This window comes from Scophthalmus maximus, chromosome 19 (assembly GCF_022379125.1).
Source record: "Scophthalmus maximus strain ysfricsl-2021 chromosome 19, ASM2237912v1, whole genome shotgun sequence".
Lineage (NCBI taxonomy): Eukaryota > Metazoa > Chordata > Actinopteri > Pleuronectiformes > Scophthalmidae > Scophthalmus > Scophthalmus maximus.
Window position 1 is genome coordinate 15,521,718 of NC_061533.1, and position 27,864 is coordinate 15,549,581.

A 27,864-nucleotide genomic window follows, 5' to 3' on the forward strand; every position below is an offset into this window, starting at 1 on the left:
CTGGGCATTGTGTTTGTGTGATTTTTTTTGAGAGTTTGTACATGTTTAATTGTATTTCCCTATTTCTGTATGTGTTTGCGCCAGCCCCTTTATGTGCCACCCCCTGTCTGTTTTGCCATCGTTATATGTGTGTGTGTGTGTGTGTGTGTGTGTGTGTGTGTGTGCGTGTGTGCGTGCGTGCGTGCTTGCGTGCGTGCGTGCGTGTGTGTGCGCGTGCCTGTTTATATGTGTGTTCCTGTGTGGGTTTGGGTGTGTGTAGTCGTTATGTTGGCCATCTTATCTCCCCATTAGCCTCTTGTGCCCTGACCAGTATTCCCTCTCTCCCCTTCCTGCTTTCTCTAATGGGTAATTTAGCCATGCTCGCCTGACATCTAGCCTATTCCTTGTTTAGTTGCCATGGCTACGCAGGCCTATGGATTGCTCCCTTGCTCCCCTGGCCTTGCTGTGGATGCTATAGATGTCTCAACTATTAGAGGGCAGAGCTGCTAAACACAGAGCATGCACGCACACACACACACATACACACACTCTCTCTCTCTCTCTCTCTCTCTCTCTCTCTCACATATTTAAGACTACACAAATAAACAACCAAGCACTCTGACGTGAATATAGATCAAACTTGTTGCAGAACAGAATCTCTGACACAGATAAGAACTCAAATTGACAGCAATCATGAATGTGATCGCGATGACGAGTTGACAATGCAATAAACCATCTTATTTGTTTGGTTTGTTTGTTAGTTTTAGCACAAACATTGCATTAAAACAGAATATCCCCCTCAGTGAAAGCTCAGAGCAAAATAAGGGATTTGAGTCTTTATATAAATCAAACAGTGGTAGAAATAAAGTCTTTGAATAGCAGGACATGTTTTAATGCCTTGATACATCAACAAAAGCCAGCCACTAGGGCTGGATGTAATACAAAATCTTTGATACCAGTATCATTAATGATATTTTTACTTCAATGAACAATACTTGTTTCAGTACCAAATAAAATCAAAATGACTCATTACTGTACAAATCTTAGTTCTGGTTCTCAGGTCATTGCCATTCATCTATCGACCACAGCTTAAAGTTGTCTCCTATCATAATTTCAATATTAAAAATGATGACTTTTATGCCTCCTGGAACCCTGCTGCCCTCCAAAAAAGTACTAGGAAACCAAATTTAAAACTTGTAAGGAATCAGTGCAAATAGTTTTCAGTGCAAAACAGACAGTTGCAAGTCAGTGTCTAATGGTTACTGCTGCGAACTCAAGACCTTTATACTGCATATAACAGAGGCTTTACTTGGGAAGTTCTTCTTCAGAAAAATCAGAGTTTCTGACAAGCCAGCTAACATTGAATTTAGCAAACAACCAGGAACAATTTGTCTGCTAAACATCACCTGCTAAAAGCCCGGTCATGGTGCCGCCCTGAGTAATCTCAGATGAGTGAAATCCAATGGTGGGGATTTTGAGGGATGCTGTGTTAATGTCAGGAGGACTTGCATGTTGAGTGGAAGATGGCTGTGGACAGTTCCTCTTGCGATCAAACAGTGCAACTTCATACAAAATTATTCCATTCATGTAGCCCTGTAATATATGACCAACATCTCGTATCCCCATAGAAGTCAGCGATAACGATACAAATCTTTACTAAGTAGTAGTTACTCTTTCACGACTGTGTAAGTTGGGGTCATGTCTGCAGATTCTTTGCCGTATGGTGTATTGCAGCCTGGGAGTTTAGGGAGGGTTGGTTTGTTGCTCTCATCAGTAGTGTCTCTCCGTCCTGTTCGACATGATTCTGGCGTAGGTGTTAAAACAAGTTAATGATGTTTTTAATGTGTTGTTTTTCTTGTCTGTGTCAGACTTTTCCCACCCAAACCACATCCAAATTCCCTGCCTGTATCGTACCGTGCGGAAATACGCAAAGTGTCATCCCGATAAGGAAAAACGTGTGTGCCCAGTCTCTGGCCATAACGAACCGCTGGGTTTCTCTGTAATGGTGTAAAGTTATTAGACAGCCAACACTATTATCAGTCACCAGCAATATTAGATCTTCGCAAAAAAACAAAAGAAGGCCTTTTTTAGTACCCTCTATTGTATCTATGTGATTTAGGCGGTGCCAGTATGGAAGTGTGGTATCCAGTCCTACCGATCACATTGTTCCTATCCAAACATGTTTTTTCCGCGGGATGAAGAGAGAACCCGATAAACTTGAGTGGTCTCTTTTGATTCTGCTTTATAGTCATCTTAGGTAACTTTTAGCATCATAGTTTGCACTGTGTTGTATTTTTTTATACGGTTTTATCGTCTCTACTTCCTTGTTATGACAGATCCGGGCCTGGCTGGAGGCAGCAACCTGCTGATAGATGAGGCCCTTTTGTACTTCCCGAATAGAAATCATAACCCAGACACCTACAGAGGCCAAGCTAGATGAGTCAGTGTGGAAACATAAACGTATGTGCGTGTGTGTGTGGTTGTGTGTGTGTGCTGTATTGATTTTTTTTTTCATTTTCATAGTGAAATATATAAAATGTATTTGAAAAGTTCATAGTCCTCTGCCTCTCTAGAAACTTTAGTACTTTGTACTTTGTCATCAGTTTTGTGAGGTCGTTGAAGTCGATGCAGTGCCATATGCCAGAGCTGCTTTTGACAAAAGTCACACAACCCCAACAAATGGAAGAATGAGTGTTGTAGGCAGGTGGAGAAAAAAAAAATGCAGCTCTGGATTTGGTCTCTCTTCCTCATGTATTTTGCAGGACTTGCAAGTTGGTGGTAGAGGGTTGCCGCAAGGGGCCGCGGGGTCAAAACAAACAAACGTCCTTGAAGTTTTCGTGCTTTTGCAGAAGATCTTGTTGTCTTTGAAGTTCCCACTATCGAGTGTAAAGGAGGGGGGGGTAGGCAAACGGGTATAGAGAGAGTTAGGATAGGGAGAGCAGCGAGGGAAGGAGAACGAGTTACAGAAGTGTGAAGCCCTTGAGTTGAAACTGTGCCTGGCTGGGCCTACAGAGAGCAGATGACAGTAGCTTTGGTTTCTTTTGCAGAGCTCACAGTACTTTTGCCTTACATAACCCCTCCCATTGTGCTTTTTCAATTATTTGGGGAGAATTCTTAAGTATGCACTTTAAAAGTTAATGCTTTCATGTGCTCCGAACTAGGGAGAGTGCATCACAGATCACATATAAAGGAGATGGCTGTGACAAGTTTTCAGAATATCGACAATTATAATATTCTATAAGGTATATCAGCTGAGTTTAGCAGTATGCAGCAGTGTTTTGGAAAAGGGAGAGAGAGAAAGTGGGAATAGGCACTAAGAGAGATATATAGCATTGAAAGAGCAGATACAAGCTGTGAAAACTCATTCTTTATTTTTTAACCCTTCCCCCATCCCAGATCCCCCTTAAGGTGCCCCTTACCCCCACCCCCTTCTGCTTCTCTGTGAGGTTAAAGCGCACCTTCCCACTAAAGGGCTCTGGGGTCACGCATCTGCATGTGAAATGTGAACCCGCTGACATTCCAGGGCAGCCCTAAGCCGTGCAGTCCTTTTGTTCACTAGGGTACCAGTGTCCGGCCCAACAAGCCTGACGAAAGTCTCCGAGGGAGGAGAGAGAAAGACGGGCAGAGGGGTTGTTGTGTTATTGATGCCCGCTGCAACAATCCATTTTCACAACTGCCAAAGTGGGAAAAAAGAAAAGTTATGTTGCTGGAATTGGTAATGCAAATTATTTCTCACTGCACAACCTCCGAATGACATTGTTGCCATGAGCTGGCAGCAACATCAAATGACATTGCTTTGGGTATGTTAAAATGGTAATGCATGGGGGGTGAGAGCGTCTATATATTGAATAAGGTCAAGGCAGCCATAAAAAAAACAGTAGGTCCCCTTGACAACAATGTAGTCGTTAGAGACTATGAGAGCAGTGTTGACGCTTGAACTGCTTATATTCACACTTTAATACTCAAAAAAAGCCTTTTCCATATTTTCAACCCTCTGATTTCGATTTTTGATACCTCGAAACTCAAATTAAACCTAGTACGATGTTTGATGCAACAGAAATCTTTCTGTCAGATCTCAGTGGACATGCAAACTCTTTTAAATCAGGCAGCACTCAGAGGTGCTATGGCAGGATTGGGGTCCTTTCAGCCAGTGAATTAAGTTCTGAGGCACAAAGGGCAGCTATTCACCAGGCAGTGATGGACTTCACACTAGCCTTTATGTCCTCACTGGCGGGCAGAGAGAGAGAGAGAGAGAGAGAGAGAGAGAGAGGGAAAAAAGTTGGAATAAGTGAAATAGGAAACAGACATCGCCCAGGGAGCAGGGGCATGGACTGACAAATATTTTTAGTAGAAAGCATTAATTAATATGGCCACAGGCAATCCTACATGTGTTTCTATCGCTCCATGGATTATAGAGTTTTCACACTGATTATATTACTGCATATAATGGCTGACAGACAAAAGCAACATTCAGGATCATGTAACGGCTCGTCATCAGACAAGATGATGCACGTCATCCAGAAAGAACTTGTTACTTAACAGGATTCATATTTCATATTGAGTCATATATTTATAGCCTATTCTTTACACAGTTTACATTGATGTGCTAATTCCCCTAAAAAATACATTTAGATATACAATTCCTGAACAATAAGAAGAATATGACCAGCAGAAAGACTAACTTGTATCCAGTAGTACAATCCTAAGTCAACTTTAATGTCAATATATTTTTAAGTGGGATTGTTTTTCGACTTGTATTTTATGGGTGTGAATATATTCATGAGTTTAACCAGGCCCCCGTGGAAACTGTCATTAGTCATCACACAAGATAGAAGTACCTGTCAGTAGATGAATGAAAGTGACACATTTTTACAGTGAGAGCGAGCACAGTTTGTGCACCTGTTATTGCTATTTTGAACCCTGCTTTATCACAAACTCAGGAACAACTTGAGATCCTTTTTGATCAACCTATTGCACCGAGGGTCCTGCATACCAATTGGCCACACTGAGATGGCTGTGCACATACATATATTTATGTAATTGTCCTGTGACACCATGCACTGCAAGTGCACACACAATGTCCCAGTTATTGTGGTGTATTAATGAGAACCAAGGTCCACACATACTGTCACCAATCCTCTAAGAGGTCACACAAGCACATACTTCAACGCACATGACATCGCACAAACATGCACAAGCCCCTTTTCACCGTACACTTTTACTTACACATATTGTAAGTGGGGCCTTACACTCCCATCCCACATTCCTTCTCGTGGGGAGCCGGGTGCGGTGTGAGTGATTCAGTTAGCGTTGCTACGTACATTAGAGCTGTCCATCCATCCGGTCTGCTTTTCCAAACACATCCATCCCAGTCCTAGTTAAAACACTGGGGGATCTCCCCCACTCCACCTCCACCCCCCACCCCCAAAGTCTTTTATGATGTCCATAAAATGGAAGAGTGCAGCTTTACTTGAACTAATAATATCTGAGCTTACGGGGCCGTGATTGATGATCTTTAAAGCCAGCCCGATCGGTCTCATCTTTCTTCAGATTTTTATCACTGACTTGTTTGCAGTCATGTGCAATCACAAGCACCGAGAGAGGTAACAAGTGCTTGATGTATGATGCTTGAGCCACTTTTGTCAGCTACGCATTTCCCTCCTCTCTCTCCACTTTTTTTTTTTCTATTTTAACCCCAGGATTCTATTTGTTGCCTCGTTTGAATTGTTGGACTGTTGGTTTACCGTGTTTCTCTCCCCCTCTCTCTCTGCCTCTCTCCCTATCCCTTTCTTTCCTTCTCTCTTTCTTTCTTTCCTCAGATGGTGGGAATGTCTTCTCCTGGGGGATGGGGCAAGAGGTGAGCCAAACATTTTTCCACTTTTGGCCCTGCCATGAGAAGCAGTATAAGAGCAACACTGGACTCCGGGCTTTTTTCATATTGCACAAGCTTTGTCTCTTGCACTCTCCCCCTCTCTCTCTCTCTCTCTCGCACACACACACACACACACACACACACACACATGGAAGCTTCTTCTATTTTTTAAAACATTTTGAGAATTTTTTTTTCCAGAGTAGAGATTAAAAGGTTTTGGAGGGCTCGTGTCTGAGCCCTCCCTTCAAGCACTTAATATCCTTCATGGTGCGCCAAGAACGCACATCTTTTTAAATTCTATAAATCACCTTTATGGGGTCTGCTGTTTGTCCATTTCAACTCCTCTGCTTCACATGGACAGAGCAGGAAATCCTCTTCACGGAATCTACTCTAGTTTATGCACGTGCTTGCCCCTTTGAATGTGCAGAGCCACAAGTGTGTGTGTGTGTGTGTGTGTGTGTGTGTGTGTGTGTGTGTTGGCCCTGTCCTGTCTCCTCCTCCTCCCCCTCTTCTGTTAGATAAAGAATCCCACCTGTCACTGAGGATTGTTCTGGCCTTTCATTTAAGACGTGCTTTAAAGTGCCGCATCATTACACAGCCCCCAGACAGAGCCCAAAGAGTGTAAAACCTAGGCCCACCTCAATCCCCCTGTTCCTCTCTCTCCCTCTCCCCCTCTCTCCCAGATTCTTTTTCCTCCTGCCCCTGGTGTTTATCTGTGAGGTCGTTTGAAACCACGGCCAACATGTGATGGTTTTTACAACGTCACAGCGAGGATGACGCTTTGCCAGGACAGTGAAACAAACACGCACATGAAGGTTACAGAGACGAGGGGAGCAATGAAAATGTTAGATATCAGCTGTTATGAGCTTTGACGTGGCCTTGGCTTCCACGCTGCACTCTTGTTTTGCAGGGTGGCTTCTATTCTAACTACACTCATTGGATTTTCATAAACGTCCTCACGTCTTTATAACTTGAAGTTAGTCTCTCCAAGGGCACAGTCAATTTTCTCTCTCCCCGATCACGTTCTTTCTTTCACCTCTTTCTCCTATCTCCGTCTCCCCCGACTCCCTCGCTCTTCCTCGATCCCTGTTCCTTTCCACTCCTACCCCTTCTTTTTTCGCATTTTTTTTTCTTACTCTTCCTCCATCTTTCATGTCTTTCTGCCCTCTCTCTCTCCTCTGTCTTGGAGCCGTTCTGATGATTGATTGTTTCCCTGTGCAGTCTGACAGGATGTAGCACACCCTCGGCCCCAGGGGCCCCTCGCAGACTGCGCCACCTGATTAAGACTCCCCCTGTAATCAGCCACATAGTGCCACACCGAAACTACTCCCATCAACACGTGAGGAGAAAAAATAAGAAAGGTTCCACCTCCTGCACGATAACACTTTGTTTGTCGCTGGAGAAGACGTGAGAGGAGAGGCCATCTTGAACTTTTTTTTGCTTAGCGGATACCTTCCTCTCTCTGGGGCTTCAAGGCTCCTATGTATCAGTAGCAGCAGGAAAGCAAAAGGTCTTAAACCTAATAAAGTTCTCCACTGCCTTACCAAGGTAAACCCAGGCAGCTCTAACCCTATTACGGCTGGTAATAGTATTACAGATTGAAATCTCATTGTTTTCCTCCTATTGAGACTAAAAGACGGACGGCTTGCGGTGTATCACATGATTGAGGTGAGAAGGAATTTGAATGATGTCAGAGAGTGCGTGCCACAGCCCCAATCAATATGTTAACAGCATAACAGTGGTATGCTGCAGCAGAACGAAGAGCGGTGTATCAGATGTTTTGTGGAGTAAACAATTACTTTTACATCTACTCTTTTTAAATGTAAAATATTCATATCTGGTGATCTGTGACTATTGCGTCACATTATGGATTATTGAATTAACCAGTAGGTCAGTGTAGCTTATGCCATAAACTCAATCAAGACAAATACATCTGCAGCCTAGAGTCAACCGTCTGCTAAAGTTCTGACAGCGTGTTCAACTGTTCAGGGACCCAAATTGACATAGCGACTAATTCACTTAAAATGCGAGCTCTGACCAGTGGACAGACAATGTTTGTACGTAGATGATGAACTACAGATTACAGTAACCTACGAAACAAAATTCCTCCAGGAAATTTGGTTCTCAGGGAAACACGGAGGACAGTGGGCCATTTGAATGCACCGAATCAGGGAAAAACAAGATCCGACCCAAGCATACGCGCATGAGGCCACATATAATAATAGCACGCACGCCTGACATGCAAGATCTTAACAGAAAACTCCGTAGTAGCATTTACCATGTGTTTATTTACTTCTGAGGAATGGCTCCGGATCAGTGTGGCTATTCTGCCTGTCAATTGCAACCCCGTCTGTAATGTAATGAAGAGGGTGACTCATCAGGCATGGTAGATTATAAAGGAGCCGGTCTGATGGTTGTGGAAACCCCGGGCCTGGTTCCAACACAGTTCAGGCCCCATCGAACCCTGGGCTGGTTCCAAATTGATGCTAATATGGTCTGGGCAGCAGCCTTAGAGTAAAATGAGTGTTATTGATATCATGCATCTACAGGTCCTCCTTTGTGTGTGAATGAAGAAAACCTGAAAAAAAGAATAATATCTGGGTTTGTATGTGAGTGTGTGTGTGTGTGTTTGTTTGCGTGTAAATGCGTTCATGCTCTCAAATGTATGTGCACATGGTGTAAGCATCTTAGCCTGTGGGTGTGTGTGGTATTTTGCGTTGCTCACATTTATATCTGTCTGCGTTTTCCCTTTTCCTTCCTGCTGATGCCATCAGTACACACGTCGTGACTGATGACAGTCGTTGCCACAGTCTGATGCTCTGCTGCTTAATGTCCTTTTTGTTTATTAATTAACTGTAGGACATATATGCTGAGAGACACCTATTGATTCTGCTGCTGCATTAATTGATTTTGTGCTTCACTAATCATATTAATGCTGCAAGATCATTACTAGGCCTCTGTTGTCTTTGTGGTGGAGGATTGTTGCTGATGCACTGTGGCGTTCTTAGCTTCGTGGGCGAAGTGTGGAGTGCCGTTATCATTTTGAATCGATATACCTCTATTTTTTTTATTATCTGATAGTTTATGAAGAATAAAGGGACAGTACAGGGGGTGACGAGTAAATCCTGCCAAGTGCAAACTTGTCACATTGTGAACACAGGCACAATACTAATTAGTAGTATGTTTAATCAGTGGTTTTCAAAATAAAATCAAGCATATGCCACTGATGTGAGAAATGAATAACCAAATAATGCAAACATTAGCTAAATATTTTATAGAGAATGAGCTGTTAACCATCATCAACCCATCTTTCTCTCTCTCTCCATCCTCTTTTCACAGATACAGTTTATATTTGTTCGAGACCTAAAACAAACGCTGCCACTTTGGCAAAACCGCAGATCTGTAACATGTTCTGTGAGCGAAAAAACACAGACGCATCCAGCTGAATTGCAAATTAAGAAACACATTTTCTTGTTCTTTCATGTCCGTACACATATAGCTGTTTTCAGACATGAACTTCAGCAACTGTCCAGAAAATTGGCTCTGCACACTTTCCAGAATTTTCCTTTCAGACCAACTCTGTGTTCACACCAACCGTAACATTAGTGGAACATTCTGTGGCGTTTGTGCAGAGCCCGCACGAGGCAGGACATGACAATAATTGCACTGCGGAAAGGAGTGTTTATGTTTACAATCATTCACACAAAAAAATTATATAAAACACTTCTATTGTATCATTGAAACAAATAGATTCTAGTGTTTGTGTGTATCTGACTGCCAGAGGTTCCCTAGTGAGTCTGACCGGGGTTACAGTGTAACCAAAGCATCTGTCTCCTGCTCACCTCCCAGATCAGCCGGTTCAGCTTGACTGGGCCCAGTTATCTTGGTTTCATACTGACAACTGTCTGGGAAAGGTCTGTCTGGGGTTCAAGTACATTAAAGTCATCCACTCCCCTCCCACTGAGCCCCAACACAGATGGCTCCAGATGCAGCTGGCACAGCATGGAGCAGCACCTGACAGTGCTCATTCACTCAGACACACACAACAAAATGCACATATACAAGTATAAACACATGCAGACGCATAAACTCAGGTATGGACACATCTGCTCACTTACTGTACCCAAACAAAAGTAAACTTACACTTACACAGTCCAATGGAAGAACACACACACTCACACCTTTAAATACTTAGAGACACACACACACACACTCACAGCAGGAACATATGCTGCAGCGCGTCTACAAATCCTCACTGTAGCGCACATTCAAATAAGCAATTAAAGACCCAGATTACTGCATGGCACACATACCACGCACGCACACGCACACGCACACACATACGCACACGCACACACACAGGGTTAAAATGTAAACCCACACGTATTGTGCTCACTTTCAAACATATGCCAGGGTATGCTGGCGTGCACATGAGCACAGTGCAGAAATCCCTTTGTCTCTGCCGGAGTTAGCAGGAAAGAGAGAAGCAGGACAGCTGAGAGAAGTCAAATTGAACACCATCACCATTTATAACACAGAGACAGAGATGTAAATTGAGGACAATGCATGCCATTGTACTGCACGAGATGCTGCGGTTATTAAGCCTTTGTGTTTAAATGGAGGTTTTACACGGACACGCTCACCGATGAGGGATTGCATTGCCAGGCATTTGCACATGATGGTAAATGAAACATGAAACACAGCAGACTTTTTGTCTGGTGAAAGAAATATGCAGTGTGCCTTTTCCAACAGTATTTTCTCCTCGGTGACAGCCATTTGAGCCGCGATGAATTGCCGGTTCCCTGTGTCATATTTAACCGTACGCAGCAGATATTATAAGGGGGCTTTACAAAGACGCACTTAAATCATGACACTCTTTGACAAATCCAACAAGCATGTTTACATTCAGGAATAGCAAGGCAGCGTGAATCAGGATGGGGTGAAAGATTGAGCGCAGTCATTTGCCACTGCCACAGTTAACGGGAAATTTCATCTTTTTTTTTTACCCAAAATTGAAATGCCACTTTGGCATGTGTCTTTATTTAACTATTCTGTCTACGAGCGATGAAATCACTGGGATTAAACTTTTATTTAATCCTGTGACTGACACTGCATCATTATTCTGCTTGCAGGGACAGCTTGGACTTGGAGAGGACAGGATTCACATTTCTACTCCTTGTCTTCTCAACTATTCTCAGCTAGCCGAAGTCACACAGATACAAGCTGGGGACAGCTACAGTGCCGCTGTCACAGGTGAGCCAGGTATCCAACCTGCCGTGGTAAACCACAGTGAGGTTTTTTTCTATCCCTCAGATAGTCCCTAACCAACTACAGATATCTTTCATTGTGATCGTTTTTTTCCAAAATCTAGAAAAGGTGTATTCAGTCCACATAATATACAAAAAATAAGTATTAACTTCCTTATTTTCCCAGCAGTATTCCTCACTGTGGCTTTGAGCCATGCTAATTTTTCATCTACATCATTGCATTGAGTTTTAATTAACACAACAAGGATTCAGTGTCCTCAAATGACATCACTTGGAGCACAAATTCAACCTCATTAGCTCTCAATATCTCTTAAACAATCCAGGCTAATTGTGCAATGCTGCAGCCCATTTCTGTCTTATGTGTGTGATGAAGTACACAATGAACTGATTTGTTGTTTAACCAGATATCCACTAAACTATACCCTGCAAAGATATGTCTTTCCCTGTTGCTACTTTATTATTACTAAGACTGGGAGATAAGGAAACACCTTCGCTTTACATCAGCTTTTCCACGAGCCCGACTGTCTTTCCTGAAATCCCCCCCCCCCCAAAAAAAAAACTAAAACTCAAAGCTCTCTTCGCCAACTAAATTTAAAAACAGATAGGTGCAGGTTTTTTACCTCTCTCTGTCTGAAGTCTCTCACTTGTATGATTTTTCAGCAGTCTGATGCATCTCACCCTCTGCTCCATAGAGAGCGACTGAACTGCCATGAAACTAGTTCCAATTCATTTGCACCATTACAAAGTGTCAAGCAGCTTCTTCTCCTTCAATCGCTGCTTGCCTTCTGTCAGACAGATGGAATTAAAGTGGTTACACAACAAATGTAACATCAGCCCCTAAAAGAGAAAGAGCATTGTACTTGCTTCAAGACCAGGGCACATTTACAGCGCACCGCTCTGCTGCAATATACCGTTAAAAGAATTGCCTATTGTTGAACAGAGACGTCTGCTGGCACTGCGCGCGTAGTTTCGCTCAAAATGCCACCGGTTCATTAAATGAACTGCAGTGAACATATTAAGTTTGCTCCCATTTGAATTCTTGCCGTGGCGAGGACTATTTGGAGAGTAGAGCCCTGCTTGCCTTTGGTACATTATGTCTTTAGTTGATCTATAAAATGTTATTATTTAAAACAAGCTCTTTATGGATTGCTTATGAGCCATGCTTAGCACATGATTGATTTGACCTTTCACAGACGGTCGTTCTTTGGGAAAACATCAGCCTTAACCTTTTTTAGCTGGATTACCCTGCCAGCGTCTCTGTGCAAGGGTGTGTGTGTGTGTGTGTGTGTGTGTGTGTGTGTGTGTTGTGTGTGTGTGTGTGTGTGTGTGTGTGTGTGTGTGTGTTGTGTGTGTGTGTGTGTGTGTGTGTGTGTGTGTGTGTGTCACACTGTATGTATACACTATGGTCGTGTATGTTAGTAGTGTAAGCACATGTCTCCGTGTTAGGTAAAACCTAGACACGCCTGCCTCAGATGCTTTTATAAGGTTTTGCTTCACTGAAATGAAAATAATACACTGATTGATTGATCAATCATGCCTGAAAGGGTATCTGTGTGTGTGTGTGTGTGTGTGTGTGTGTGTGTGTGTGCGTGTGCGCGTGTGCGTGTGCATGTGCGCGTGTGTGTGTTAAGGGTGGCAAGGCTTGATGCAGGATAGAGATTGATGGAGGCCTGCCGTGAGGAGGATACTCAGTTATCTCCTTGTAATTAAAATCCACCTCATAAAGATTATTGACTCCCCCACCACACAAACCAGCATGCTCCCTTGCTTGGCAGGGTTTGCAAAGCGCTTCTTAAAAAATGAAAAATAGCATATTAAGCAGCGCATATTTCCCATTTATGCAGAACATTTAGATGTGGTTAAGTTATCGTAATGTGCAATAAAACCTGGATGTGAAATTTGTAATCCACTTTGGAAAATTGCTTACTATATTGCTTTAACATCCCCTGAAAGAGCTTTTGAGATGTGTGTGCCAGGTTTATCGTATGCCATAATTTAAAAGTCCTCAATGCAGGCAGTAAATATAAATTTATTAGTGGCAGGTTTAAATAGGCAGACTGAGGTGGTATGAGTGAGTGGATGCTTGAGTGTTTGCTCTATGTGAGTACGTACAGTGTGTGTGTGTGTGTGTGTGTGTGTGTGTGTGTGTGTGATAAGTGCCAGCTGAGAATGTGCTCCCTCTGCTCAGCATGCCATGAAGCAAGGTGAGTGTGTGCGCAGTGTGGGCGGGGTTACCGTTTCAATAATGTGCTGTACATCATTTCCCTTCTCTAAACTAAACCAAACTGACAGGGTGTAATTTTCGGGCCCATTTTTAACAGCTCTAAATTTTTTAATAGCTTTGTTATTTCACCAAAATAAACATGTTGTTTCTACTGTCCAATGTAAATATGATCAAAGGCCCATGGTCAGGAGCTGGTGACATGTTCACAGTGGGAACAATCTGAGACGATCACAGGAGTCATTTTACTTTTCGTAGTTAAGGTAATATGTTGCAATCTGACTCTGCATGTTTCTCAACATTTCCCCCTTTTGTCCTTATCTGCAGCAGGTGGGGAGCTGTATCTCTGGGGACAGATCCCCTGTGTGTCCCTGGTCAGTGATCGTCCAGGCCCCAAAAGGCTCCAGACCCCCCAGCCTGTTCCACTGGCAGGCAGAGAGGTGTGTGTGTGTGTGTGTGTGTGTGTGTGTGTGTGTGTGTGTGTGTGTGTGTGTGTGTGTGTGTGTGTGTGTGTGTGTGTGTGTGTGTGTGTGTGTGTGTGTGTGTGTGTGTGTGTGTGTGTGCAAGACTGCAAATTATGTTTTCAGGGCTCCTCAAGTAGATGAAAGCCTCAGGATCTTCTGAGTATGTGAGTTTTAGCTGGATATGCATAAATTCTTAAAGGGTAAGTCCACACTGAATCACATAGGACTGAACGCTGAGTGCTGCTTTCGGTGGGTTTTATAGAATACTGCACTCCTAGCCACCCTGCAATTAATGATGTCACAGTTGGCGATTAGCCTTTTCGCAGCTGATGTAGATGTCACAGATTTACCACATGGACATCTTATGTCATTTATTCTGTAACTACAGTTTAATTCCATTCAACATAATGGAAAAAGGTCAATTTGCAGCGAGACTTGAAATTGTGCTCTGTTTTAAATTCTAAAAGCTGTGATTGTTTCATGCAGGTGTGTGATGTTGCCTGTGGTACCTGGCACGTGATGGCCCTCACCACAAGTGAGTACACCATCCTCCATCCCTAAAGGTTCACACATATCTCTTTGGTAAAAAAAATGTCTGGGTTAATGACAGCGGCTCTGCAAAGGTAAACCAGACATATTCTTCCTAGTCTTCCCTTTCCCCTCCAAACTGGTTTCTCTTCCCTTCCTCTAAATTGTGTCTTGCTCCTCCTCAAAGCCCCTCCTCGCTCACTTTTCACTCATCAAACCATAATTCACTTCAGAGGGAAGCATCATTAATGCACAGTAGGACCCAGCAGCTTGATGTGTGCTAATTATATTGTGTGTTTTACACGCTGAATGACTTTTGCTTAGTCAGTGATGAGCTTAGACTCTTGTAATTGTTTTTTGGATATGATGAGTTTATAAAAGCCTGTGCGTGTGTGTGTGCGTGTATCTGGGGCATGTTATGTGTGTGTGTGTGTGTGTGTGTGTGTGTGTGTTTGCCCATGCATGTACTGGCGGTGGAAGTGTAGAGAGTGAGACTTTTGCTATGCGAGCATGGACATCTTCACATTTATTTGTGCCATGTTGTTTAGAGTTGCATTAAGGCTGTGCGCATACATGCGCGCAACATGCTGTACACTGTTTTTATAAGTGGCCCCCGAAACACAAGATTATTCCCCAGCTCCACACGTCGTACGCATCTGTGAACTTAGTAATGATTAGCAAACAGTCAAAATCTCAAGATCATCCTGACACATTAAAACTGTGCGCAACTTTAAACTCCCATCAATCGCGCACAAACCGTAGACATGCGCCGTCAAACACGGCATGACTCGCTTGCATTCTGCACAACACATGTGATCCTTTTAGTACTGTACATCACTCATCGCTGCAGCTGGAAATGCTGCTCAGCCTCTGGCTAATCACGCTGATTGGAGGTGTCCTTTGGCTCACCTGGGGGCTTCCAATCCTATTAGGCCAACCGTCCTGAGCCTAGCACACCCAACAGCCGCTTGTGTTTGATCACTGGTGCTTAGAGCCCACACTTGTCCTCTTATGTTGGTGTTGAGGCACGGAGGAGAGGAGCGGCAGGGTGGGGTTCGGTTGGGGGGGTGGGGGGGTTCAAATGTGATCTCCTTAACTCTCTAGGGGGGCAGAGGGGAGTTCAGTGCCTCACTGACACTCCTCTGCTCCTCCAACTGGTCTTTAAACGTCAGACGTCAGCTGAAAAGACTGCAAGTTGTTTCCAAGCAAAAGGAGGGAAGAGATGGGGGGAATGGGAGACCGAAAGATTATGAGTGAGAGGAAGAAGAGGACGATGAACTTGTGTGTGTATTTTCAGCTTTTCAAGAATCCTCTGAGTGTAACTTGTTGTTTTGAGGTGCATTTACAGCCTTCTTTCTTTCTTTCTCAGTCTATGGAAGCTTGGAAGTTTTTTCATGTAGTTAGATGTAAACACACCTGACACCCCACAAGGCCTGTCACCTCTCTCTACCCTCTTCCTATCTCCAACCTCCCCTCCATTACTCCCTCACGCCACCTTCCTCCTGACTGCTCTTCTCCCTCGCAGCACACCCATTACTGTGTTTCTCTTGTGGCTCTCCTTCTTCCTTCACTCCTCCCCGTTGGCCCCCTCCTCCTCCGTCCCTGGGCCAGGAGCGCCCAGGAAGAGCCATGTGTTTCCAAAGTGGACTGGATGGGAAATCGAAGCAGGGCTTCTGTGTTTATCAAGCTACAGCTCCGTCACCTTGCTCCAACTCCCCGTCTTGAGGCCCCGGCAAATTGGTGACAGCAGCAACAACCCTGCAGCACACATGCCCCTTTTTTTCCATGCGCACACACACACACACACAGCACCTTGGCCTGTTTAGTTTTATTGCTGGTGTCAGGTGAGGAGGTGGAGGTAGGAGTGCTGTCTATGTTCACCTCACACAAATGTACACACACACACAAACACACACACACACGCACACAGTCATTTCCACCCCTGCCGACACCTTGGCTAACAAGACCCGTGAACCGCAGTGACAGAACTCTGAGACTTGTCAGAGTCCCAGTCATTTAATGCCAAGACCCAGACCCAGCTCTAACCCAACAGGGTTTCTGTATGCACACCAAGCCACAGCAGACTGCACGCTGATATACTTAACATGAGTTTACTGAATACCACTGCTCCTCCAGGTTAATATTGTTCATATAACACCTTTACTGCACTGATCTGCCTTAATAATTCCTATAAAATGCTAAATGTATGTGGGTAAAATTATTTCAGTTGAACTTTACCGTGTCATTGTGTCGAGGTCACACTTCATCTGTTAATGTTGGATTAATTAATGGATGTTACTCTCGTCTGTCTGTCTATACGTGTGTTATGTGTCCGTAAACCTGCTGGGTCCACAGACATCTTAATCTGAAGTGTCTAATAGTCAGTCATTGCAGGTAGTTGTGCATGGACCGCTGCCCCTTTTGTTGCACGTCGATGCTGGCTGCTCAATATCTTTCTTTTTTTCCCGGTGCCCCCTCTCTGCTCCTCGGTGCTATCATGTAAGCAGAGGAGAAAGGCGAGTTGACTCAGGTTAGAGCCCTGCAAGGCCTCGCTACCTTGGAAATGAACTGCACAAACAACGGCTGGCCATTGTGCCTAAGCGCTTACAATGATGCCATTTAAGAGAGTATTGATCCAGCCAGTGCAGGGTCAATCATCGGATCAATGGTGTGTGGGTCGGTCGGCTGGAAGGCCGGTTGAATGCATGAATGAGTGGATGGCTGGATAACGGATGAATGGACGGTTGGAGAATGGATGGATGTATATATGGATTGATTCATGGATGGATTTGAAGACTGATATATGGGGCGAGGGGCAGTAGTGTCAGGGCAGCTCTGACATGAACTTGTGTGGGTCTTTTAAATTTTAGTTGTCTGTCCTCCTTTGTGCTGTGTCTTGTACACCTCCCAGGTCACCACCTACACTGAAATTCCCTTTCGGTTCACAGTAACGTGATTCTTGTCCCACTCAGAGGAAAACAAATATTTACACAAAGCCAGTTTAATTCATGAAGCATGCTTTGTACTTGGTTGTGACTTTTTCTTGAGGAGGGCATTCAGCACCGGTACATCCATGTATGTATGGGAGCTGGCTACCTGCTATTGTTTTTCCTTCTATATAAACAAGCTTAAGTTGACATCCCTCAAGGAGTTATACTGCGCATGAAAAGTTTCACTGTGGAAAAGTAGAGATATATAAATTTAAAAAGAGTCATTGTCATTAGCATGTTCTTGGTGGATTCTTCTGATGTGTTTACACCGGGGTTGATTGACCTAGTTACCCAGCCCCTGGCAGCACAACACGGAGAAATGTAACACAATGCCACACAAGGGAGAGATATAGATTCCGTTATTATTCTTACATGTGAGACACGTGAGAGAACACACATGCACTCAGACAGATGCACTCGCAGAGCAGCGATCATCTGGGGCTCACAGAGGTCGTGCCTCGTGACAAAGTGAAAAGGGAGAATGCTTATTTAAAATTCTGTAAGAGACGTCAATTGTGCCCTCTGCATATTTCTATGGAAAATTTGTAAATAGCTCCTTTGTAAATAGCTTCTCTCTTGCCAATCACCCTGTCTGCTCTCTGCACAGCAGCATTAAAAATTGATCCTTAGCCGCACCAGGGTGAAATGCTAACATCGCTGCCAAATGACTGATTAAAAAGAAAAACCTTTAATCTTTGCTTAAAAGTGTCTACTGCCTTGGCATGCCTTTCCCCTGTGCTCCTCTATCTTCCAAGGCTGTGCAGAGAAGAAGGGGGTCGACGTGGGGGAAACGGGGTCACGCTTCATGTAGAGTCAGCACTGTACAGTGATATAGCTCTAGAGGTGAGGGATTTCACTAAGAGCAGATCTAGGAATCGACATGTATAGCTCTCTTCTGAATTTAACCTCAAGCCAAAGGTTAAAGACATATTTGAGTATTCCACAAGAGCTGGAGGCGAACGCGTTGGCGCTCCTTCTGATAGCTTGCAAGAAAAGTGGCTTTCCGTTTAAGTTAACAAAAACCAGCAGGGTGGTATTGACAGTGCATCGTAAGATATTTTGACCTGCCTCCTGCTTGCTCAGTTGCACAGAAATTTGGAAATCTAAACACTCTTTAAATGATCAAGTCACATACAGAACTTCATGCATAAAAGATTGGATTAAATAGATAGAAAAAAAGAGTTGATTGGCGTTGCTGAGAGGTGTGTTTGTATTTCAGGGAGCGGGGAGAAGAACAGAGAGAGTGATCACCCAGAACCTGGAGCCCTCTGTGGAGACCTTGTCTTCATTCCCCGTCCGACGGAGCACATGGAGAAAGAAAACACAGTGCAAGTAAGACAAACACACCTCCTCTCTCTTGCTCTATGGCCCTTTTATTGACTTGCTCGCATGCTGCATTACTCAATCTGTAACTCACTCGTTAACTCAACAGCAGTGGATTGCTCCTGATTGATGTCTTCCTCTTCCTCACAGTCTCGTGTCTCGTTGTTGTGGACATCCTCATACCCACGTGTCCGTTGTTTGCTTCTCAAACCCACTTTCATTCTCCATTTTGACTAGTTTCTTTGTACACGTGTGTAACGAGTGATATATTATAACAAGTTGCACTTGAGTAAACAGCACAGTTGTGAATATATTCACTCACCTTTCAGAATATCGGTGACGACTAGTAAATTGTCACCCCGAGCCACACACACACACCTAAGCTCCTGCCCCTCCCCATCTCTGTCATTCAGGTGTTTACTGTCATTCATACTCAGGGTTTTGTATAATCCTCTCACCACACCTGAGTGCTCCCCACTCAGTGTCACTGGATTTACCCCCCCACCCCTCCTCTCTCTCTCTCTCTCTCTCGCTCACTTCCCCTCTCCCCCAGTGCACAGCCTATTTCATTTTGCATCAGAGCCATTCTCTTACACACGTTGTCATTTCCTATGTAAATAACCACAGATAAAAAACGACAGTACCAGACAGTTTAAGATTTACACACAACACTCGCCGCGCACTGTATGTTTTCAGTCATCCCCTCTCATCAGCCCGTTTGTTTGCAGAAGTGTCTTTGCCTGTAGCCATAAATTAGGGGTTGTGATTTAACTCAGAGACAAAAGAGAGAGACAACGAAACATGAATAAAACAAATGATGTGGAGAAGGTGAGGGGGGGGAGCAGCGAGGAGAGGAGAGTGAACTGAAGGCAGAAATGGGCCAGTATATATTTCTGCTCTACTTTCACTTGGGAAAGGCTTCATTAAGAAGTCTGTTTCCAGAGCATGGTGGAATCTGTGTGTGTGCGTGTGAGTTTGTGCACGGGAGTGTGCGTATATGTTCATTGGTTCATGTGTGAAATTGTGTTGATGCACATGCACATCCATTCATACATGCGTGCATGCCCGTAAAATTATTTGTGTGTGCGTTAGAGGGATGTCTTAAATAATTTACACCCAGAACTCTCTAATTGGTATCAAGTTTTTAAATGGGGTCAAATGTTGCAGTGCAGTTTCATGCAGCTTTTCTCTCGCCTTAAGTCTCTTTCATTACATCTGGTGCTACAGTGCTGCGGCTTCATTGGACTTGAACTTCTAAATACTGTCTTTGCCTATTGACTGGGGCTCTGCTCTCAGACGGGAGGAACGTGCTGCACCCGCGCTGAGGAGGGATTCTAGTTTTATTGCTGTGGTAGAGCTGTGTAAGTCCATCCACTCATGTCTGTTACATAGAGAACATTCTATGAGAGATCTGGTGAGTCGTAAACATCAAACAGAGGTACACACACACACACACACACACACACACAGAGCCTAAGGCAGTGCACGGAGCTGGTATTAGATCTAAGCCCCCTAATAAAGCCAATTAGAATTACACTGTGTATTTGTGAAGGCAACTTTTACCAGGGCAATTCTCTCATCCCCACATATACACATGCACATGTCTATGCACACATACATGCATTATGACTGCTGTACATGCAGGTTAACCAGAAATACCATATCTAAGTCCCAGTTTAAGAAGTGGATTTACTGTGACACTGTCAAGTGTCTTTTCCTTTTTTCAGGTCCTGGGTATGTAGAGTCCAGTGTTAGGCAACTTTTGTATGATGCTCTACTTATTACTCAACAGAAAAAGTAATAAGTCCGGAAACAACCTAAATAGCTGTTGCGTATCCTCCTTACAGGATCTGGAGAGACCACAAGGCTCTGAGGAGGCAGGGGAAGATGAAGAAAGTGAGAGTGCCGGGAACGAAGAAAATGGTGAAGAAAGGCCAAACAATGACGAGGGCGACGGAGCGTTGCATGATTCAGCATTCGCCATAGCCAGGTCTGCAACGGCGATGGACAGGAGAGGAAATGACCACTCATCAATCAAATCCAGCCAGGGGACAGAGAGGGAGGGTTGCAGAACAGCAGGGCCTCTGGAGCTGAGGAAAGAACCATGCAGAGCCAGCAGAGGCACAGTCTTCACCACTTTGCATCTTTTACCCAAGTCAGCGGGAGAGCCATGCAGGCCCATCGCCGGCACCTTGCCAAGGCTACTGACGGGACAAAAATCTCATAGCAGACTTTTAGCTGAGGCTCAAACAGTGAGTGCTATAAAGAATATATCCAACTGCTCCAGCCTGTCACTGTTCCATGGGAACGGTACAAACATCCCTGTTTTCACATATCAAGTTTTATTTCCTACTAACCTCTTTTATCTACGTGAGTGTAATGCAAACATCATTTTCACTTTTACCAGGATGAGCTGGCAACATCACAGGGCCATTTGCCTCAACACTTTATTTGTTAGACTTTGTATGAATGTCCGAGATGGCGATATTAAGTGATTTTGAACTTTGAGACGCACTATTGAATTGCTTTGGCTGAGTTTAAAGATGAAAGCATAATTTACATTATAGCGCCGAATAATTTACCCAGCACCTAAGATGTGAATATTTAGTACAATGTAGACTGTATTCACAAGAATTCTTGTGTTTGTTTGGGGTATTTTTTCCACATGTGTTTGTATTTCAGGAGAGATCTACACGTATGACTGAACTGCTCCAAAAATCTGGAAGTGATAGCAGCATCTTGCAGAGTCCCAATCTTCGACTAAAACCCAGACCTCCTGCGAGATGTTCAGCTCCTGGGGCTCAGAGGGTAGCCTCCCGTCACCATTCAAGAACCAGACTACACACTGGCCTTGAGTCTCCGATTTACAATTCCTCCCCCCATCTGACCCCTGGACAACAAATTCAGATGTCCCCTTCTCTCCACCCGGGACCACAAGTCCAATCCACCCTGTCTCCGACTCGTTCCTCTTCTGAACCATTCAGGTACTGCCCTACACACAGGAGAGTTTCCTCCCTTGGTACTTCTTGGAAGAATCTATAAAAGCCCACAGACCCAGTTCTGTCCACCAGTGGACCAAGAATTTTTGTCTGATGTTACCCTTTCATGTCAGGATATGAGGGCTTTTTGAAATCTAAATATTGTTATCCCCTCCTAGATAATACAAAACTCAGACTGGCTATGGAGAGAGAATGTGCAGTCTATTATGTACTTGGTTATGCATTTTTGGAGACCACATGCAAAGCCAAATACTTTTGACTCCAAAACGACTGACAAACAGCTTCATTTGCTCTGCAAGAACTCTCCAGAACTGACTTCAGATCGGCTTAAAAGGGCTCCACTTTACCCCAAACTGTGATTTGGCAAATATGCTCTTCTTAAAAAAACATTTCAGTCAATGACTCTCATGAACCTTGGCCTCATCTGAAAGCTTTAGGCTTTGGTCTTGCAGTGAAAAGCTGCGTGTAGGAGTTGCAGAGTCCTTGAAGAACTTGAGAGGGTTGAGGTTTTTTTCTTTCCTACACACTACCAAGCCACATTGATTTTAATACTTACAGTATGCTGTTTATTAAAGACATAACGCCCTCTCAGATCTTGGCCTCTTGTAAGACATTTCACGGTCGAGTGTTTTCATGGCTGCCCATCTCTGCAGTATGAGTCACATGTGCATGCTACTATGGCTCCTTTGAGTGTGAGGAAATTGATTTGTTGCAGAGATAATACTATATGGTGAGGTTTCAGGAAGTAAATAGGATAATTCCTTTGAGTTTTCTTTGCTCTGTTTTGTTTTCATGTTTCTTGGAGAGAGGTCCTTCATTAGCCTTGTACTCTATGCAAACTGGTTCTTTGCCACAGTGTCGACCACAACCACATGGTAATGCCTCTTGTCAGGAATTTATTTTAAGTGCCGCTCGTGATGGGGGGGTTTCTACGCTCAACAAAACGTGGCCCTGTGTAACGTCAGAATAAGGGTTAAATTCTGTCTTTTTAATCTTAATACTGCTTATTAATACTACTATTAATTAAAACACCAATAATAATAACAGTAATACTATTTATCATTTAAAGTGCTACTTTATGAATCATTTTATACACCTATATTGAATGATTGTACCACCTGTATGTTATTAGTTGTGTTTAAATTATGACTTTAGCAATTGTGATTTCAGATGTGTTAAGAATAATTGCAGACATCAAAGCTATTTATTACTTTGATCCCTGTTTTGACGTGATAAAAAAAGATACTAATGTTTTGGTATTTGAAATCGTATTGATTTGCAGATCCAGGAGACTGATGAATAATATAATAAAATAGTTTTTGAGTTGGGTCATAGATTTGCTTTAGTGAGTAACAAACTCAACTCTGGCCCTACAGACATGTAGCAGTGATGACATTGAGACATCTGCCCATCCCACCCCGTCATCCCTTAAACTCCCCACAGTTTGTTTTCGGTGTGTGTGAGTAAGTGCTGGCTGTGTATCACGTATTTGCCCTGCGAGATTCTCGCCAATCGATTCAAGGTGAGGCTTGTCGATTAAACACCCTGAGCCGTGCTCTCTACCTAACCCCAGGGTGATTCCTGCCCCCTTACACACATGTACACACCCATAACAAACACACGCACACATAGACACCAACTTCATCTGTCATCCATCAATACCTCCATTGGGGCCTCTATTGATCCCCCTCCATCCAGCCTCTTCACCCCATGCAGTACAGCATCAGGCCCGAGACGATGTGTGTGCAGGTGTAATTTCTGACAGATTTACAATAAAGCCCAAGTTATTATTTAACTCTTCCGGCCGCAGTGTGCCCTTTGATTTAGCACCCAGGGAGAGGATGAGTTACAGCTGACACGGAGAATCTGCCGGGGCTGGAATGGTAGGCACCCGGTTCATAACTCAGCCACCGAATGTGTAGTTAGTCAATCACTTGATCTGTAATCACAAATGCTGCCAGAAATTACATGAGTGATGAGATGTAATAAAAGCACTTACTTTTCCTGCTCTGTCTCTTAAGTGTTATTGGCAGACCCCACTCTCCCAGGAGGCCGTGGCTGTGAAACAAAATCCCGATATAAACTGCCTCATTGGTCCCTGCCTCACGCGCTCTCTCTGGTGTACAGTGTGTGTGTGTGTGTGTGTGTGTGTGTGTGTGTGTGTGTGTGTGTGTGTTAATGCAGAGTGCTCATACCACAGTGTAATACAAAGCTCTTTTTGACAGTCTTTTCCCTCCACTCTCAGATTGCTTTGCTTCAGGACAAATGATCCTCACTCCAGTAAAGACAGTCATCTGTGTCTCCATCATTTACAATGTCTAATGTCGGCAGAGGTGCGAGGAAACGCAATTCACCGACAATGACTGTTTTTTAAACAGACCCAACTCCATTAATTGGTCAGTAAAACACATCGTATAAATATAGTCTTAAAAGAGTTTCTGTGCGGCAGTTAGTCTGGCAAAACTCTCCCTCCCTGAATCTCGTCTCAGGTGAGCTGGTCGTGATAAGTTACAGCACATCGAAGAATATGACCTTATGTACAGGTAATCAAACATCCCAGGGCCACGACACAAACCTTTCTTTGACTGTCTGTGAGTCGCAGCTCCGTAGCCTTTGGCAGGAGCTCATGCGTGACAGTTTTATTGATCCGGACCTCTATAATAATTACACAGCGTCTTGCATGCACTATTGATCAGGCCTATTGATAAAATCATATTTTACTGTAAAGGTCTGTTGATTTGATGCATTACAACATAAATCTCTCCTCACAAGCAGCTGAGTTGGAACTCCTACTGCTGAGTGATGGATTCTCCCACAGATAAACGCACACGCACACACACACACACACAACTATTTATATCTATTGTCTGAATGCGACAGTAACAGACACAGGTTAAAGATAGACCGAGATGTAATGATATCCTTACCTTTAGTCCATCCATATAAATAGACGATCACACAGGGATGACAAGTACGATCTGCTATCCAGCCCAGCTCATATGATGTGATATATAAGCGGGGGTGTTTATGGAGTCACTGCTCCATCTTATCATGATTTGTATTGTCAGCGGGGGCTGAATCTGCATGGTGGTAATAGATTCTAATGTGGTTCAAATGCCCCATGGTGAATGGGAAATAGAGATGAATATGACAGATCATACAGAACTTGTCCTGTATATAAACAGCCTTTAGAACTGTTGCTCTCACAGGGGGGGAATAGATGGTGTGACGGCTGGTGTGTGGGGAAATGTCATCGCTGGTATTAAAATGGTAAGAATCCGATCCTCGAAGATGACCTCTACGGTTGATGCAATGAAACTGATATGATTTCCCGAGGAGAAACATTCTATGCCTTGGCTACTGCAGTTTTTCTTGTGCTAAAGAGGTTTTTTTTAAATTCAAGTCGCATGCGAGCTGAAATACAGACTAATGGAGAACTACATTTACACTGTTGCCTATATGGTGTCGAGCATTATCACTCTTTGATCTTACCATGGAAAAACAATGTGTAATAAAGGAAAAAAAGAGCAAATTTATTATTATTGGAGGAAAGGAAAATACTTCTCAATGGTTCAGGTAAAAAAAAAGCAGCTTACTAGACCATGTTTCCGCTTTGGCCGGCAGTTCAAAAGCATGTTTTCTTTTTGGACTTTTCTCTGGCTGGATTCTGAACCACTTGGGGGTAGTTCGCAAAAGGCTGTGGTGCACCAGTGACGGGCTGGTTTTCACATTTAAGGAGCCAAAGGGACATGGGGAACATGTTCATGTTCAAGAGGCCTACGCAATTCAAGAAGCCGGGGATATCGAGTTAATCGCTGGCCCAAGCCAAATCCCCTAGAGCGGTCGCCGCTGCAAAATGCTGAACAGCCTGTCTGGCTGCAGCTCAGGAATTTTGTCCTACAGAGGACAGAGGAGGGTAAATTGATCTTAATCGACAGTGATTTGTCACATAAGCATAAAACCTGCCTCAATCTGAACTCTTTTTAATGTTGTGAAATTCTGATGTAAGTAACAGCATAGAGGTTTGAATTATTTTTCTTTTTTCTCATGCAAGCCAGATGCATGGAGGCCTGTTGAAGGAAAATACAACAGCATTGCCTAAAAATAAATAGAAGTGAAGTAACATTATATGTTTTTTAAACATTTTGTCACCTAAGAGATTTTTTTAAAGCATACCATTTACTCCTCAGTATTTTTTTCCAGATCAGTTGAGGACCTTACATCTATAATGATTGATATAGTATGGAACGTCTCCATAGAAGAGGGCGCATAACTAAAGAATTCTGCTGACTTTGAATATCTCACTGTTTTTGTACCACAGCTGTTTGAAATGCTAATATAAAGCTTGTGAAATAGCAACAATACCGCCAGTGTGTTCCCCAGAGCTGGAGGGAGAAGGCGGAGCAAGACAAAGGCAGTTTTTAATCTGAGCAGGAAGCATACAGTGGCGATTCGCTGTGACATGGTGATTGATATAAGTGAGTAGTATATTTACTGAGTCTGACGGGATAGGAGAAAGAGAGTGTTTTCTTCCCATCCATACGCTTATCTCCCTCCATAAATCACCGCAGATGGGATGCATAAATGTGGATGAGCAAACGCCGTATTGCTGCAACTCAGGCAATTCCACTTTGACCTTTACAGTTGGCATTGGTCACTGGTGCTAAATGCATGCCACAACCTTCCCTGACCTTGGGCTATTCATATTTAATAGTATGAAGCCTGATGGTTCCCTCGGATAACGTACAGTATATGAACACACACACACACACACACACACACACACACACACATCAACCAAGTAGCTAGTGTAGCCAGACCAAACAGCCTTTAAGGCCATAATTTGAGATTCTAATCATGAGCAACGCGTGTAATTTCCTCTGTCTATTCAAAGTGTTTCAATAAAGACACGATATGAACCCTTTTTCCTTCTCTCATTTGTTTATTTATGACGCCGATTCCATTACCCCTTGCCCGACAGCACTCTATGATGTCCTATGTCCATCCTAACCTTTGACTCCAGCCAGTGCTTTAAAGGTTCTGCACTTTGCCCTCTCCCATTTGACCTGTCTGAAGTATACCTTTATAATTGCGCCTGTCGCTATCAAATGCTCGTATGAGAGGCTGCAGGGGCAGGGGGCCGAAGTCTGTCCAGTAACCTTTTGGCCTCTCGTTCATCCATTCTGCTCGAAGCAAATGCAGCAGGCTTCCTCCCCCTACCCACAATCCCATACTGTATTAGTCTGCATGTCGGAGTTATTGATGGCGCCCTGGAAATATTTTATTGGTCAGTCACGACCTTTGACTGGGGTAATGCAAACACTAACCCCCCCTAAAGCTTCTTATTGACATGGATATATATATAAGTATAGGTCAGCTTTGCTTTTTCCACTATGCATTTATAGTCAAAACAAAAAATGACTTTGTTATAATTTACTAAAAACACATTTTGTAAAAATGAACAATAAAGACGATATTAAAAGAATAATATGTGATCAAATTTTATTTTTCATTTTCAATTTGCAAATAAGAAAAATGACTCCCTCATTGATCATCTTCCAAGTACAAACAACCAAAGGAATATATTGGATCCACTACAACCCGGTACTTCCGCCTATCTTCTCCTTTCATTCCACATAAGTCTCTTCATCAAAGGAAGTGCAGCTTGCACTGAAGCACCCACAATTAAGATAAGCCCGACCACAGCTGGACAATTACCTGCCAACTAACCTTTTTCTGGAGGCACTTAAGAATGTAAGGACCCCTGAGGATAGATGTGCCCCGAGTCGAACAGGCACTTCAACAGTCGGGCGAGAGAGCGTGGAGGGAGGATGTAATGTATGAGAATGGAGGGGTGGAGAGAGAGGGAGTGACAAAGAGAGAGGAGGAAAAATGATAGAAATAGAGAAAAAGACAGTATCACGGTGAGATTACCTAATCCTCTGTCTGAGAGGAGTATTTGAAGGACCTGGTGGTGTCAGACATGAGGGGGCTTTGTGGAGGTTTACCCAGGAGAGGCCAGCTTAGCAGGGGGATCTAGTGGAACACCAGGTGACCAGTGCTCCGTCCCCGAGCACAAACCTCAGTCCGTGGCTTTGTAAACACTGTTAAATTGATTGCAGGGAGCTGATGAGATTTCCCTGCAGCCGGGGTCATTATCACATTGTGTACCAGCTCTAATTCACTCGTACTGAGCCCTGTATGGGTTGTCACTCTGTTTT

At 43.7% G+C, this 27,864-nt stretch overlaps 1 protein-coding gene across 8 annotated transcripts in view; it reads left to right on the top strand.

Annotated features, from left to right (window-relative positions):
- Positions 1 to 27,864, top strand: part of LOC118313456 (ultraviolet-B receptor UVR8-like) — a 301,478-nt gene that overhangs the window by 268,426 nt on the left and 5,188 nt on the right. For 2 of the 8 annotated variants that reach the window (XM_035638904.2, XM_047329102.1), the window contains exons 9-15: positions 5,799 to 5,836; positions 10,984 to 11,104; positions 13,667 to 13,779; positions 14,290 to 14,338; positions 18,541 to 18,653; positions 20,492 to 20,896; positions 21,327 to 23,647. In XM_035638904.2, the coding sequence (XP_035494797.1) occupies positions 5,799 to 5,836; positions 10,984 to 11,104; positions 13,667 to 13,779; positions 14,290 to 14,338; positions 18,541 to 18,653; positions 20,492 to 20,896; positions 21,327 to 21,686 (1,199 nt within the window). In that variant the 3' untranslated portion in view covers positions 21,687 to 23,647. Of the gene's footprint in view, positions 1 to 5,798; positions 5,837 to 10,983; positions 11,105 to 13,666; positions 13,780 to 14,289; positions 14,339 to 18,540; positions 18,654 to 19,871; positions 20,897 to 21,326; positions 23,648 to 27,864 lie in introns of those variants that run through there. The other 6 variants (XR_007030162.1, XM_047329108.1, XM_047329105.1 and 3 more) reach the window with 6 other exon arrangements.